General features: G+C 48.7%; 1 protein-coding gene across 4 annotated transcripts in view; it reads left to right on the top strand.

The window, feature by feature from the left end:
• Positions 1–16659, top strand: part of LOC127045073 (serine/threonine-protein phosphatase 6 regulatory ankyrin repeat subunit B-like) — a 90336-nt gene that overhangs the window by 22067 nt on the left and 51610 nt on the right. For 2 of the 4 annotated variants that reach the window (XM_050940502.1, XM_050940501.1), the window contains 6 exons: positions 8278–8391; positions 8619–8723; positions 10357–10455; positions 14002–14103; positions 15145–15246; positions 16130–16228. In XM_050940502.1, the coding sequence (XP_050796459.1) occupies positions 8278–8391; positions 8619–8723; positions 10357–10455; positions 14002–14103; positions 15145–15246; positions 16130–16228 (621 nt within the window). The remainder of the gene's footprint in view (positions 1–8277; positions 8392–8618; positions 8724–10356; positions 10456–14001; positions 14104–15144; positions 15247–16129; positions 16229–16659) is intronic. The other 2 variants (XM_050940503.1, XM_050940504.1) reach the window with 2 other exon arrangements.

Raw genomic sequence — 16659 nt, 5'->3', positions numbered from 1 at the left:
AAGTCTGTTCTTACCCTGAACCTGCATTCCCCTGCTCCGTTTTGTGAGCTTAGCTAGCCAGTGATGACGACAATAGTGAAAAGGAAACAACTTTCCTGACCTTCAGCGGTGCAGCCCGAGAGATACCGGGGATGGACCATTGCAGAGTTATTTATTCACAGCACAGAGAGAGCTGTAGGCTGGATGGGTTACCTGGTACAGGCAGTTTGCACTCATGTCTACAAGCTGTTAGGCTTTCACGTCTATTGATGCTGGGTGCATAAAAAGAGTCAATAAACACTTCAATGTAATATGCTTTTATGTCCCCCTGGTGAGTAACATTTAGCTGATTCCAGCCATCTCATTCTGGGCACTGTTAGCCATGGACAGTCTGCAGATAGACGACCTCTCAGGCACTGCAGGAAGTGGGGCTGGTGATCCAGAAGGAGGCGCTCTTCCCTGAGCTGAGGATCCATTGTGGCATTGGGTGACTGCCACTGGAGGTGGGAAGGGGGGAAATGTGATTGGGGTCTCTGCCTCTCCCTCCATTTATTCGTGACCCTGGCTTTTAGGGAAGGGAAGTGGGAATGAAGGAGAGGGAGATGAGCCTCCGGCACAGCCTTGAGCCATGCCTCACTCTGCTGTGCTGTGTCCCTTACATTTACAAACAACAGCCTTGCAGAGCTCTCAGACCTGAACCTAAATTACTAAACCAGTGGGGACCAAAAATTGTAACCAGCTGCTGTTTGTTCTCTCACTTGTGTTAATCGACCTGGGAGGTCGATCAATCTGTCTATTCATCCATGTCTCACAGTGTTTTATACTGCTGCCCATCACCACAGTATCTGAGCACCTTCCATGTAAAATCCCTAGTGGACTTCATAGAGGTCTTAGTCCTCTTCCAAGCTACCACCACTGGTTCCCTTGTTGGGGCTCTTAGCAAAGATCCTGGAGGCTGACAAACCCTGCCCCTCCAGGCCAGGGCTGAGGTATATTGGCTTAGAGAATCTGCATAGTGTCCAACTCATGTTGTACCTATACTGAGGAGAGAGACCCCATCTAGGGTCACCTCCAACCTGGCACTGGTGAGCTGGGAGGAACTGAATTCCTCTTCCATAGAGTGTTGCTGTTCACTTCAGTCTAAGGTCCTAAGTTCTCACTCTGTGGGTGCCTGGGATGGTGTCAGCAGAGGAGACAAGGAGGAAGGTGAATCCCAGGCATCCACAATGGTTGGGGTGGGGGACACAGATACATACATGTGGTTTGGGGGTGGGGGGTGTTATGGTCATGGCCAAGTCAGGATCTCAGTGGAACACCATGTCTCATTTTGTGTAGGGCCAGGTAATCCCTGGGACAGCCCTGCCTCAACGTGCTTTTAGAATAGCCTCCGGTATGGATCTTTGTTAGTGAAGAAGGTGCTGGGTTGGTAACCCTGCCGACTGACATTATTTATCAACAGGCCAGCTTCCTGTCAGCCTCCCTTGATCCACGGGCAGCGTGCGAGAGCCGTTCAGGCTCATTTCCTTTCCGTGCTTGGCTCTGGCTGCCCCCTGGCAGTGGTGCAGTTTCCCCCTCAGGACTGAGACCAACTTTTGTTTGCTCATGGGCCACCACACAGGTACCCTCTTCCTCCCTCCCCCCATCGTAATGTATCTTTAGGGAAACAAAAATCCTCTTTCTCTTATTAACAGTGTTCCCGAGCTGCCCATTCAGAGGGGTAGACAACTGTGCATAATGGAGCCATTGTTTGGGCAGTTTTCCCATCCTACCCCAGGAGAAATAACTCCCCTGCTGCTTTCTCCCAGGCCTAGTTAATCGGGCATTGCCACTGATGTTCGGCAGCGTGATGGCCTGAGGCAGCCCTGTGAAAAGACAGCAGGCAGGTCTGGAGCCAGGGCCTGTTGTTTGGAGCCTTGCATCCCTCGTCCCAGGGCCAGCGTCTGAGGTTAACGCTGGGCATATGGGAAGAATGGGCTCCCAAAGAACTGAGCAGTGAGTGGGAGCGGGAGTCGTGGCGGTAACAGGCGGTATTCTTCTCCCCACTCCCAGGGGGCCCTCGTGTCAGTACCCTGGTTCTGGAAGGGTGCCAACAGCAAGCCTTGCTCAGCTACTTCACATTGGCAGTCTGCCTACGCTGAGCCAAATTCAGTCGTGCTCTTTGTCCTCTGAAGGACTGAAAAGAAACAAGGGACGGATTTGGCAACGGGCTTTGTGAGGGGAATCATAGAATCCTAGAATATCAGGGTTGGAAGGGACCTCAGGAGATCATCTGGTCCAACCCCCTGCTCAAAGCAGGACCAATTCCCAACTAAATCATCTCAGCCAGAGAAGGAACTTAAATACCAGAGAAGTGCCATTGGGCTTGTCTACACTAGAAAGTCCTATTGCTTTAACTATACTGGTACCATTAAAGATGCACAAACACCATACCCCAGTGTGGACAGTTAAATCAGTATAAAACTGCTTAGATGTATAGCTGTTCCTGTACAGGAAGGGAAATCGCCGTCACCTTTATACCGGTATAACTGGGTCTATACTATGGCTTTTACCTGCATAAATATATCAGTAAGATATCACACCTCTAACCAACAGAACTATATTGGAAAAACTTGTATGTGTAGACGAAGCCTTAGAAATCTAGCTTCGCTCTAGTTAGATAAAGATAATGAACAAAGCACTCCCTAAGGCTGCATTGTCTGACCCTTCCCAGTCCCAGGTTGCTCTTGGAACTCATCTTCCTAACAGAGAAGTCATGTTACTTCAGGGGAAGAGGGTTTAGAAGACCATCACAAGCTCTGACCAATCCAGTGTCCATTAGACAAGAGTCTTCCTCAACATGGAGTGCCTGCCAGGTCAGGATTGATGTACAATGACAAGGGGTAGCTGGGGGATGATGTCCTACTGGTGTCCATGCTGTCCCTTCTCTGCCATCAAACCATATGGCTGGAGTCTCCCAGGCTGTCAGTTCAGCACCTTTCCCCAGCAGTGAATTTATGCAGGGCAGGAAGAGTTCCTGTATTAGAACAGACAGATGGTAACTGGAACAAACTAGCAGAGAAAACTGAGGCATGGCCAGGCCTGTTGATGGGAATGGTCAGACTAACTCTATACAGCCTCTATCACTGTGACATCTGCCTCCATCTCTAGGCAATTGCCTGGTGCTGTCATTCAGGTGGCTGGTTTAGGATTTTCAGAAATAATGGGCCTGATTCTGACTTGATTTATGCTGGTGTAAATCAGAAGTAAATTCACTGAAGTCAAAGGGCTCATGCTAGTGTAAAATCAGCATGAGATCAGGATCAGGTGATATGGGACTGATCCTGATTCCACTTCTACCTGTGTAAAGTATTCCTGCTGACATCACTGGCTTCCCACCAGTGTCAGACTAGGGTAGGTGAGAGCAGTAGTGGACCTGAAACTTCCTTCCAGTTAGAACTTCTGCCTCCTGTTGGTGAGATATCAGATGGGGTGGGATGTTGAGCGGGGGACAGGGAGGTTGGGATGAAACAGCCAATATGGGTGGTTTTGGAATGAACTCTGCAGAGGAGGTACAGTCCAGCAGTTATTGTACACCGCTGTCTGAGCATGCCAAAGTTCCTGAGTGCCCTTCTCTGGAGAGAGGGCACATTTCTCATCTCTGAAAAGAGCTTGGATCTTACGCTATATTGAAAACTGTGTTGAAATTACAAGCTATCACTTTAAGTTAGTAAGGGGCTTCTTGGTCCTGCGTGCAAGCTGGAGGACTCTGTAGGGAAGTGTGCAATCTACGCCTTGAGCAGTCAGTCTACAGAAAGCCAGCCTAGAGCAGGATGGGTTGAATTGTGTTTCTCTGCCTTAGAGAGCAGCCTGCTTTGTCTTTCCCTGGTTTTAGTTCTTGCAGGTTATCGTTCTGAATTCTAAGAAATAAAGTCAGGTTACATTGCAACTTCCCAGAGGGCATATTTATGCCTTATGAAATTAACATAATATATTTGCATGTGGGCATCAGCTGGACATGAGCCCTGAAAGGCCTGGAAATTCAGTTTAGAGAGGGTCTCATAAGTTTGGATGCTGATCTGAACTGTTTGACTCTATGCGTGTTTATGGGGCACCAAACGGAGTGAGGGTTAGCATCTTGGCTTAAAGAAATCATTGGGGCAAAGTGTGATTGTACCTTAAACAACATCTCAGTGTGACGTTGATCCTTGGCTGAGGTCTGAGTTTTCCTTCATTTTTCTAGCTGCTTTTCCAACAGCTGGATGGGTGGGAGGATCTGGCCTAAAGGATGCTCATCAGTGTCTTTAGTACTGCCCTCCTTATGGGGGGCAGGAGTAATGGGACCCACTGGTTCTGCCTCCCACACCTGTCACCTCATTGAGGGCTCTGTGAGAAGCAGGTGCCAGTGGTGTGGGAATATTTTGTGTGCTGGGTCCCACTGAGTTAAATCCACTGAAAAGTTTTGTAAGGCGTCACCTGCTCTTGTGCTGAGCTCAAGAAGCTGGGTGAGAGTGAGGGACTCGCTGGGAAAGAGGCATCCATTCAGGACTCCAGCAGATGCCCAGGCGGCTCTTCAGTGGGGACCTCTCCTCACTCAGGGGTTAAATTCTGGGCCCTTTCCATGGACAAGAGCAGGCGAGGGGAGCAGGGAAAGCAGCCCAGCATGATCAAGGGCTGTTCTGAGGGTTGGCACCTGCCAGCTGGCACATCTGAATGGTGGCTGTGAATGACAGGAGGAAGGGAGGCTACCCAAGCAGCGCTAATCCTCCCCAATGGAGGTCACCCCCCACTGCCTTTCTGAGCCATTGTTGTTGGGCCCTCTGCCCTTCCCCCACACTGGGAGCGGCAACAAAGGGAAGTGGGGAAACAGTGTTCAAATTCCCAGGGAATACAGGGATGTCTTTAATACTCAGTTTTAGCATTCACCTTTGTTCCACTTAGGATGTCTCCTTGGGAAATGCTAATGCACAAAGCAGGGCTCAGCAAGCCATGCCTGAGAGGGCTGTACTGGTGACTCAATTAGCTAAGTGAAAAACCTTGGGCCAATATATTTGCATGAGCATCTTCTGTCCTATGCCCTGCCAAAGCAAATGATATCACTGGGTTGCCCGCGTTCTAGCTGGCTGCATTACATTAGAAATGAATATGGTCTATTGCAAACAAACGGTGGCTCCATCCATGAAGTTTGGAGTGATTATTTTGAAAGAGTGATGGATGAGGAGAACTCAATGGAGGAATTAAGAACATGTCCACCAAACTCTGGGGCATGATAGATTGCATGCAAGAGGAAGAGCTTGCAGAGGCACTTTAAGAAAAGAGAGAAAGCACGTGGACCAGACAAAGTACCAGGGAGATGCAGTGGTATCATTGGGAAGGTATCAAGTATCTTACAGGTTTGTTTAATGTTATTCTTAAGAAAGGGAAAATGCTGGCTGAATGGTGTAAAAGCTTTGTGGTGCCTATTGTTAAACATAAACGCAATGTTACACCGAGTGCTAATTATTGCCTGGTTAAGCTGAAGTCACGTGCTATGAAAGTAAGGGAGACGATTACGAAAAGTGTCTATGTTGAATGGTTGGAATTTGGCAGGGCCAGTATGGATTCATTCTAGAAAGGAGCATGACTGATGCCATGTTTGTGCTATGAATCTTCATAGAGAAGGTCAGAGAAAGAAAGATGACAACTGGAGAAGGTGCAAGCTTACGTACCAAGGTGCCAGTGGCAGAGAGGTGTGCCAGAAGGATATGTCCACCTTATCCAGGATATATGTACGGTGGAGTGACTACTGTAGTCAAAACTACCTGGGGCTCCAGTTGAGAATTTCCAGTCAATGTCGGCCTACATCCAGGTTCAGCATTGAATCTCTTTTTGTTTGCAGTTGTCATGGCTGTGATAAGTGAGAATATATGGGGGGAGCTGCCTTGGAACACACGGTTGGTTGATGATTTAGTGATCTGTGCAGTAGATCGTGAGACCCTGCAAGCCGACTTTAAACTGTGGCAACATCATTTGGAGTGGGCTGGGCTTAGAGGAACATAGGTAAGACTGAGGCTGTGATAACTGCGGGAGGTGGGCTCCCCATAAAAGAATCACTGGCAGAGAGCTGAAAAGCATGAAAGAATTTAAATACCTAGGCTCAGTGGTTGCTGGTAATGGTGCCATTCTGAGTGATGCCTGGTATTGTACTAACCCTGCCTGGTGCAAGTGGCGGGAGCATGACCCCGGTTGTCTGGGACAAAAAGATGCCAGTAAAGGTAAAAGGTAGAGTGTATAGAACTGTAATTTGACCCATCTTAATGTATGGAACAGAATTATGGCCAGCCACAGGGAAGGAAATCAGTATGCTTGCCACCATGGAAATGAAGATGTTGAGGTGGTCAAATGGTTGGACACTCCCTGGTAGGTTGTAAGGGACCTAATGTTTGTTGCTCCAGTTGCAGACAAGTGGAGGGAGGCTAGACTAAACTGCTGTGGGCATATCTAGCAGAGACCTGAGAGCTGCATTGCTAAGATGGTTCTTGCAATGATTGTGGACACAAGGTGTCCAAGGTGGGGAAACCAAAGACTCGGTACATGGATCAGATATCAGTGGAGCTCCGAGAGATCAATCAGCAGAACAGCCTAGTGTATGATCATGAGTATTGGAAGATGGCTATAAAAGTCACTGACCTCGAATGGGGAAGTGGCAAGGAAGAAGACAATGATGACCCAGATGCTAGTTGGGGGGGCGGGAGTTGGCAGCTGGGAAGGCATGGGAGGTGGTTTAGGTTACCTGGCACCTGGATACAGCGGCAGGCTTTGGCACTCTGGAGATGACACCCTTCTTCTTTCCTTCCCCCTTGTGTGAAGAGTTGGAGGAGACTCAAATTTTTGTGGGCTAGTGCTTGAATTTAGAATTTCCAACCTCGACCTCAGCCGTCTGCCCTACTCCAGTATTCAACCCAGCCTTTGCTCCTGCATCCAATACAGGTGCATAAATACAACTAGTTTAATCATGTTGCTATTTGAATTGTCACTGATAGGCTTCAGTGTCAATCATGTCAGATGAAGGGTAGCAATTCACACCCCTCCGAGCTATTGCTTCATGCACATTTATAGGCTTGGGAAGAGGGCACTGCATCAGTTGACACATGATGCGGAAGGTTAATTCGGAGCCCAAAGGGCTAGAAATGTGGTTGTGTTGCAACCGAAAGCTTAGATTCTGCAGCAGTGAGCCGACTTTGCAGCTGCAGAACCACAGAAATCCAGACACCCTGCCTGCAGCTTGCAGAGCGGCTGTGCATGTTGGAAGCATGCCGGAGTGTGTGCTTCTCCGTATAAAGCACATGCATCTTGTGGGTGAGACTGGTCCTGCCCACTGGCCATCAAGGGGTCCCTTGTGCTTTGTGTAGGAGTAGAGTTGTTAGCTCCAGTGTCCAACTCAAGCCTGATATTCTTGCTGCCTACAATTCCCCTAAAGTTTCCACTCTGCATGTATCTTCTCTTCCCTTCCGCAGCTCCAGAGTGCCGATGCTGGATGGTTCCACCCCATAGGCAGCTGTCTAGCCCATATAAACATATAAGCAGCCTCTGATCAGTGCTTTGAAAGCATTACTCCAAAGCCTATTGGAATCGATAGAGAGATGTCTGGCTCTGGATCTGGCTCCATGTGAATCATGATCTCTGGCCTATCTCGCGAGGTTGTCATGTGGCTTAAGCACTTTGAGATGCAGGGATGCTTTAGGAGGCAAAGTGTTTTTCTTAATGCCCAGCTGCCCCTCACTGCAATGCACTCTGCTACCTCGCTACCCTGAGCTGGGCATGTCAGTATCGTAGCTCCACACCTCAAACAACCCAAGAAAGCCAGAGCAGTGGGTGTAGGGGGACAACGACTCCATATCTAGCACTTACCTCCCTTCATAGCCCAGTGCCCACTAAGATCATAGCCAGCCAAATGTCCTTTACAACAGTCACAATGGATCTGAAACTCCCTGTGAGAACACCTTAGCAGCTCCCCCGGAAAATGTCTCTGGCTGTTCACTGTTACCCCGATGACTCATCCCCTGGTGCAGTCTCTTGCTTGGTGAGTGAATTGCTCACTGCACCTGAGGCAGACTGCGTAACTGGAGTGCTGTCCCTAGGGAGGGGCAGCTTTGTTCTGCAATGAGAGAGCTGCCCCTCGGTCCAGCCCCTTTCAGCATCGGCATCCATTGTTATTTCTGTGGCCCCAGAGGTGTGCGTGGGGCTTTTCAGGCGAAGAAGAGATTAAAGGAGAAATCCACTGTCTCTGCCCCCTAAGCATGTTAGTCTAAATCTGCCCCTTGCCTTCCTTCCACATTGCAGCCGAAGGAGCAGTTGCCTCTTCATTACGCAGCCCTCCGTCCCATTGGGGCTGTCGGTGTGATGCAGATGCTGCTGAAGGCTTCTCACAAAGATGCTAGACTGAGCCAAGACCAGGTGAGCAGGGGCCTTTCCCTATACGTGACGGGGGTAGTGAATTCTTGTAACACGGGCCTGGCTTGGAGGCCAGACGTGGCACTAAGTGAATGCCATGGGCTACTGGGCTGGACTGGGGCAGCCTGAAACTCCATCTCCATGCCTGAAGCTCACGTTCCCCGAGGGCACTGCACGAAAGGTGTCACCAGCCCCACCCAGGCTTTGGTTTCCTTCTGCCCTCTCCGCAGGACGGCCGCACTCCTCTCTTTCTTGCAGTGGAAGCTGGGAATCTAGGAGTCTGTAAGGAACTGCTTTCCACACACACCGAGGCCCAGCTGAGCGCACGGGAAAAGGTACCGGACACATGCCCACCCCACAGCTGACACCGCAGCACGCCCTCCAGGCAGTTGGTTTTGTGTCTTCCCCACTGCTGCATCATCAGGGGCTGGAGAGATCAAACTCTTTCTAAGAGCTAGCCTGAGTCCTACCAACTCACTCCCCACATGCCACGCTTCGGGCCAGATGCTCAGCTGGTGGAAATCGACGTAGCTCCATTGACATCAATAGGGCTATGCTACCTTACACCAGCTGGCACTTACAATCTGTCAGAGGAATTAAACCCTTCCGCAGATTTGGTGCCTGTTCATTTCCTGCTCTTGGGCCTTCTCTGCCGGTTCTGAAGAATCCGTTAACATCTATGCTGTGGGCAGACAGGCGAGGAGACAGGGAAAATAGCTTGTGTTCATTTCAGGCCCCATTTGGGAGGGCAGGGGTGGGGAGGGGATTGGTGTTTGCCAAATAGAAAATTTAGGGGGTTGATAGGGGGAAAAAATAAATGTTATTTTCTACTGTGCGTTAAAACGGTACAACGAAGAGCAGAAAGAATGTTCGGAAAAGTCTCCCAATGTAGCAGCACCATTAGGTGCCTTGGTGTCAGAGTACCCCAGGTCTGGAATTGTAGGCTGGGGTTAATATGCATGGGTAGAGCTGGGGGGAGAGAAAGGGGGATGGAAATGGAATTGCAGATAACTTGCAGTCAGGCAGGGCTGTGTGAGGGGGCCCTCTAGAGTACAGTAGCTGGAGGTGGAGGTGCTGCAGACTAGGAATGAGATGCATGGTAGAGCCGTGTGTATGTGAAGCTTGCACGATGCCTGTCGCCTGAGTCAGAGCTGTGCCCTTCGAATGCCCAGACTAGGTAACCCTTCAGTATTCTGCAATGGATACTAAGCAATTCTCCAAAGGGAAAACCTGAACATCTGTGCAGTGGTGGCACCAGTGGCAGATTAACAGGCCTGTGCCCAGGGTCTCTGGCCAATTTTGGGACCCCAGGAGTGCCAGAACGTGTGTACAAGGGAGGAGGGCCACCAGCATTGGGACTGTGGCCCCACCCCTGCTCCTCCTCTTCCCCCCGAGACCCCACCCTCTGGCCAGGCTGGAAGCCAGAGCTGGGCAGTGGTAAGAGTTGCCCAGGGAGCCTGAGCTGCTGTGGGGAGCCCCAGACCTTCCACTTTCCTGGGTGGGGTGTTGGGGTGCCCAAGAACAGGCCCTAGCCCATGTGCTCCCCTTAGGGCAGGTGCAAGGGGCTCCCCAGAGTGGCCCAGGCTCCCTGGGTGGCTCTTACCAGGGCCCAGCTCTGGCTTCCAGCCTGGCCAGAGGGTAGGCCCTCTGGGGGAATTGGAGGAGCAGGGGGCAGGGCCCCATGGGAGGTGTGGTGAGCCAAATGTTCCTTGTGCCCAAGGCCCTGATAAATCTTAATCTGCCTCTGGGTGACGGGAGTGTGACTGGAGCAATGTTAGCCACAGATAATGGGTGACTAATAACAAAACATACAAAAGACAATGCCAGTATTCAATGAACCAGAGTAATATGTTCTCCAGCTCCCGACATATCAGCGTTATTGGGGATAGTGACAGGACAGAAATCAGTCATAATTTTCTGCATGATTGAAGATTGATGGATAGACAAAGCATTGCTTGTTCATTACAGAGATACGGTGACACTGTGCTGCATGCAAGCTGTAGGAAAAGAGATGTGGAAGTTGCCAAAATCCTAGTGGAGTATGGAGCTGTGGTGGATTGCCAGAATGTGAGTATAAAATAAGCAAAGCTTGGTATTGTGAGCACAAGTTTTGCCTTTGCTATCATTAGAGCTGAGCAGATCAATAGCTGATCAATTGTAAAAACAAATGTTGCTTCTCTCTCTTTGTAAAAAGCAACAAAGCGTCCTGTGGCACCTTATAGACTAACAGACGTATTGGAGCACGAGCTTTCGTGGGTGAAAACCCACTTTGTCAGACTCATGTAATGGAAATTTCCAGACGCAGGTATAAATATGCAGTCCAGAATCAGGCTGGAGATAACAAGGTTAGTTCAATCAGGGAGGATAAGGGCCTCTTCTAGCAGTTGAGGTGTGAACACCAAGGGAGGAGAAACTGCTTTTGTAGTTCAGCTTTAACTTGAGGTTTCTTAAATCAAAATTTCCTTGACATGGAAGTATTCAACTAGTTGAGTTTACCAGCTCATTAATAAACTAAATTATCCTTTAAAAATCCACCCTTTAACTGCATGCATGCTGAAAATGAATGTAATATTGATGATAGAGATAATGAGCCTGTATGAAATTTAGTGACGTTAAATGCTTGCAGCTTTAATACTGAACTAATTTTCTTCACGCTTATTTTCAAGTCCCCCTGGCCATGGCTGCACTAGGAACATTGGTACAAGTTAATTAGCAACAGAGAAGTTGTATTATTGCTTACCAACAGTGTAGGTGTGATGCCCTTATTATTATGTTGGCATCATAATATACTGGTTGATCGAAACAGTGGCCTCCGGAGTTAAAGCCTGAGTAGCTATAGCTTGAACTGAAGAGGCAAGGCTCCCTAGCAGGGGTTGAAACAGACTCCTACCCTCTGGATCGGGCATAGAGGTTTTCCCATCCTGCAAATATTTTCGAGAGTTCAAAATTTGTCCTGTCTCAAATTGGGATGAAAAGTCAAAATCTCAAAAATGTTCACGAATCAAAAAACTTGCATTTTTTATTTCCATTTTGGGTTATTTGAAACACTTCATTTGAAAACATTTCAATTTTGACTTTTTTCACCATTTCTCCAGTCTGATTAGCTTAAACTAGAAATCAAAATGTCATTTTGTCCTCAAAAGTCATTTTGAAACAGAATTTTTCCATTTAGAAAAATGTCCAAATGAAACATTTCAACAACTCGGAAACATTTTTCTCGACATTGTTCCAAGTCAGGAAATTTGTTGAACCCGACCTTGTTTCACAAACAGTTTCAGTTTTGACAAATCAGCATTTTTAGATGAAAAATTCTTGACCAGCTCTCCTCACCAGAGGGTTACATAAGCACTAAGGCAGACAGGACTCTGGAGTTTTTGACCTTGGTTTCAAAGTTGTGGAACCCATGTTTCATATGTCTTCCAGGGTCCGTAATCACATGGGATGATTGAAGAGGTGGGGTTATTCTTCTTCAGCCATACAATCTTTGTGTGTGTCTCTCTCTTTCTAGCTACGCTATGGATTGAATTCTTCCAGCACCGCTATTGTAAAAAGGGTCTAACTATGGTTGTTACCAGTGCAGTTTCACGTAGCGGGGCTTAGGATCAGTGAGCACAAATGAGAGGAGTCCATCACTCTAATCAGGTTCACAAAAGTCAGGGACTGAGGCAGGCTCTGTGGGCAAGGGAAGCGTGTTACCAGCTGGGGGCCAATAACCTTCCCCCAGATTATTCATTCTCTTCCTTGTCTTCTCCTCTAATAAACCCAAAGATGCAGAAAATAAGGAAAACACCTGTTCCAAAGAGCTGTGCAATCCTTTGCGAGGTCCTTTCAGGGATTCCACAAGAAAATGGTCTCTGACAAGAAGTTTATTTTGCATTAAAACTTTCAGGACTAACTTAAACAGTCAAATAAACAAAGCAATTTTGTAGAACTGCAAGGCCAAAAGGTCCAGGGTTATTTATAAAGGGCCCTTAAGTGAATTAGGCTAAATGCCAAAATAAATCTAGTCTGCTAGCATTCCAGCACCAGGGCAGACTTAGCACTAGCACTTGTCAGCTTTGTGCTGAAATATATTGAAAGGCCCATTAGAGTTCAAATCCACCTTCTCCTTCCAGCGTTTGACAGAGTAAGGAGGCTGGTTTTAAAAGGAACATGTTGATTCGAAGGACAGGTTCCACTGTGCAAACACATGTTTACAAACGTACTCATTAGAAATGGTTCAAATGGCCAGTCGAACAACCCCTATTGATCGTGTTCTCTGGTTGTATTTCTCTCTGGCAGGAATGCAAGTGCCATTTTCAGTTCTATATTTTCCCCAATAGTTCATGCTAACAACTTTTACAAGAGTTATATGGTTCGGTGGGTCTCAACTGTTCCATGCCAGCACCCAAGGTTAGCTAAGAAGGAGAGCAGACCAAATTCGGTGATGAATCCTGGTCACATGCCACCTGACGCACATGGCAGAGATGCTAAGAAGACTCCAGGTTACAGCAGAATAGATTTGGGGACTCCCGTTTATCTAGCCATAAAGAAAGGAAGGGTGGACAAGACCCGCTGAGACTTGTTCACATACCTCCCCATGGAGTTGAGGACTTGTGACTTAATTAAACACAGTTCATTGGGGTGGCTTCTGAACAGATGTAACTGAGTGGAGAGGTCCACTGAAGTGTAAGCTGGAAGCTCTAGCACACCTGCTGCCCAAGGAGAGCCTGCTTTAGTTGGAGTGGTGGGACCTGGGCTTTTGGAGCAGAAGGCTCCAAGTTCCATCTGTAATTATGACCCAGGAAGTCCTCAGCAGAGGGTCATAGATTCTTTACATAATACAATAAAAGGAAAACAATGGAGCGGATTAATAGGAGTTGATCTCTGTCAGTGTCACAGGGTACTGGCTTTCGAGGCATTGAGAACATGGGAAATTTCACAAGAGAAACCATGACAGTAGGGGTAGATGGTAGGTTGGGATTATTCAAGGACAATCTTCTTGTTCTGTGTTTGTACAGCATGTAGCACAGTGAGGTCCTGGCCCATGACTAGGACTCCTAGGTGCTCCGGTAATACAAATGATCAGTAATAATTCAGAGTTGATCTGCCCCTCATTGAAAGCCTGATCCAAAGCTCATTGAAACCAATGAGTCTTTCCACAGGCTTCAGGAGGCCTGGGGTGAGAGACCTCCAAGAGACTCATGTCAGGCTGAGAGATTGTCTTGTCTGAGCTGCAAATACATCCTATTTGCCGGAAACCCATTCTCTGTTTGAAAACTGCAGGAGCTGGGCCTACCCAGTTCTGGAACAGTGCTGCATCTCTGAAAGCTGATCTGGCTTCGTTTAGGCCAGACCCTGCTCTCCAGACAGCAGCAGCCACAACACTACAGGAAGCTGCCACCTCACTATCTCCAGGCGTGGTACAGTGACACTGGTTAACCTGGTGATGTCACTCTAGGAGGCTCTAGGAAGCTTTTAGGGCAGAGGAGTGATGCTTTAGTGCAACACAAGGTGGCCATCTCAGGTACCCAAATTCTCCTGCCCAGCAGGTTATCTGCTTGGGCTAAGGGTGGAGCCGCTGGGCAACTCAGTTACGCTACACCCAGGACGTTCTAACGCCCTTTGTTTTAGGATGAAGGTCAGACTCCTCTGCATGTCGCTGCGTGGGAAGGCGATGAAGCCCTGCTGAAGTTCTTCCATCACTGCAAGGCCAAGACTACCATAGCAGACAAAGTGTGTAAAAGGGGGCGGGGAGTGGGAACTGGCTGACTTAGGAAGTGCTTTTTGGGATTGCGAGTCCCTTTTTTCTGCACTTCAATACCGAACTGAGAGGTGTAATAGACGGGTGGATGGATGGGTCAATACCGTCAACCAACAGCGCATACAATGTGCAGCACTGCACCATCAGAGTAAACTGCCATTGGCTCATCCCGAGATGGAGACACGGTTACCTAGACGTGCCAGAGAGCTGATTAACCCTTTACAGACCCTTTACAGACCATCCTGAGGCAGGGCCGCCCAGTGGGGGAAGCAAATGTGAAACTGACGGACACAGCACGACTCCATGAGGGGCACCTTTGATTACAGAGCTTCTGGTGTTAATGGCCTGGAAGCCCTCAAACTTGAATCTGCCTCAGCAGGCAGACAGTCCAAACCAGGAACTTCCCTCCACTTGTTAAACTGCATGGTGCTGGTGAAAGTGGCTTGTCCTCCTCCCCTCCCAAATCCAGGCAGGCAGCAGCCCTAGGCAAGGTAAAGTAGAAAAGACTTTCAAGGGCCCATGCCAATCAGCCCAGGAGAACAGCCTTTCCCCTCTTCCGTAAGGACCTGTCTTTTAACTGTTTCAGTTCAATGAAGACAAAGAGACACGAGTTGTTGAATGAACTGGTTGATCGTTCATGCAGCTGACTCTGCATACGTCACTTGGTTTAGCAGTGCTGTGTGTTGTGGTGGTTTAAAACAAATGTTTGGGTGGGCGGTAGTGCGGTAATAGGTTGGCACCCTTGGCAGGTTGAAGTCATCTAGCCAATGAGCAAGTACCCCAAGAACAGCAGCCATGCCAGCTTCCCCCCAACTTCCACAGCTTCAGATCCAGGCTTACCCTGGCTATACAAAGTGTCTTAGAGGCAGATGTTGATCCGTTCCAGCTGAGGATACATTCCGGTTAGGCTTGCATACAGGCTCTCTCCCTCCCAAGCACACATTACACTTGCAAAGAAATGCTGGCAGCTCCAACTGCTTCTCTGGAAATGCTGCTCTCTTTGATGGTTGCAGATGGACCGGTCCCCCTTGCACATCGCTGCAGAAAGAGGCCACACCAATGTGGTGGAATTGCTGACGGAGAAGTTCCACTCCAATGTGCTAGCTCGCACTAAGGTGAGAAACGCACCCACACACAATGTTCCTCTGAGTAGTAGCTGAGCGTATAGGCCATAGAGGACCAGGACTTGTGCCCACTGTTTGGTTGCTGCTTGCAATCTTGAGCTAGACAAAACTGGCTTGGAAATTAGGCCCTTGTTGCCTTAGCTTTGAGCCACACAGCATCAGCATGTCTAGTAACATGCAGTGCTGGGAGATGAAGTCTAAAGCCAAGGAATAGGCCAGGTATTAGCCAGCTTTCTCAGTCAGGGCAGTGCAAGTGCATTTCTTTGTCGGGGAGCTGGTTTGTTCAAAGACGTTTAGGTTGTGGGCACAAAGGTTGCAAGGCCCTAACTGGAATCCACGTGGAAATGTGACGTGGGGACACTTCCGTTGTAATACACTGGCTGCGTGTGCTGCCCTCTGGTGGTGGCCCATAGAGTGGATAAAAGCCGTAGTGCCAGCTGATGAGGATTCGCTGTCGTCTCAAGTGGGAAAGGCCAGTGTTTCGGCTGATTTTCTGTTCTATCCCCAACACTGCCTGTGTCCACTGTAGCCGTGATGAGCATGTGGCCTGTAGGCCCCCAGCCTTCATTGTAATGTCAGTCACAAGCAACACAAGTGCCAGTGCATTATAACAGCAGCCCAGAAGGTCCCATATGCCAGAAAGAGCCTATTTCTGTGCACAGGTGGCAGGCGAAAGCAGGAGACAGCTGTGGGATAGGAATACTATACTGATGAAATTGGAGAGACAGAGGGAGATGAGGCTGGGACATTAGGAGGGGAATGGGAGGCAGGGTCTTTATCTGACCCACTCCACCTTTGGGACCTTTACCCAGCTTCTTGCCTAGCCCAGATATTCTTGTCATCCTTACTTGCTGCCCATCTTTGCTCCCTGCAGGACGGCAGCACCCTCATGCACGTTGCCTCTGAGCACGGGCACCCAGACACCGCTCTGGCTTTTCTGAAGAAAGGAGTCCTGCTGCACATGCCAAATAAGGTAACCCAGCACAGAGAGTCAGGCAGGGCCGATGTCTGCTGCTAGAGCTGCTCCAAAATGTCCATCCGAAACTTGGATTCAGGGGGATGGAAAATGGCTTTTCAACCAAAACAAAAATGTTCTTGAAGGAGATGCAGTGGTGCTGTAGCCGTGTCGATCCCAGGATATTAGAGAGACAAGGCGGGTGAAGCCATAGCTTTTATGGGACCAACTTCTATTGGGGAAAGAGACACACAAAGCTCTTCTTCAGATCCTCGTCTTTCGAATATCCTGGGACCAACAGGCCCTGAAGAAGAAGGAAGGAGGAATAGCTTGGTGGTTTGAGCATGGGCCTGCTAAACCCAGGGTTGTAAATTCAATCCTTGAGAGAGCCATTTGGGGATTGCTCCTGCTTTGAGCAGGGGGTTGGACTAGATGATCTCTTGAGGTCC

Source organism: Gopherus flavomarginatus, chromosome 2 (genome assembly GCF_025201925.1).
Source record: "Gopherus flavomarginatus isolate rGopFla2 chromosome 2, rGopFla2.mat.asm, whole genome shotgun sequence".
In the NCBI taxonomy this organism is placed as follows: Eukaryota; Metazoa; Chordata; order Testudines; family Testudinidae; genus Gopherus; species Gopherus flavomarginatus.
The sequence above is the reverse complement of the archived record's forward strand: the minus strand, read 5'-3'. Positions and strand labels throughout refer to the sequence as shown.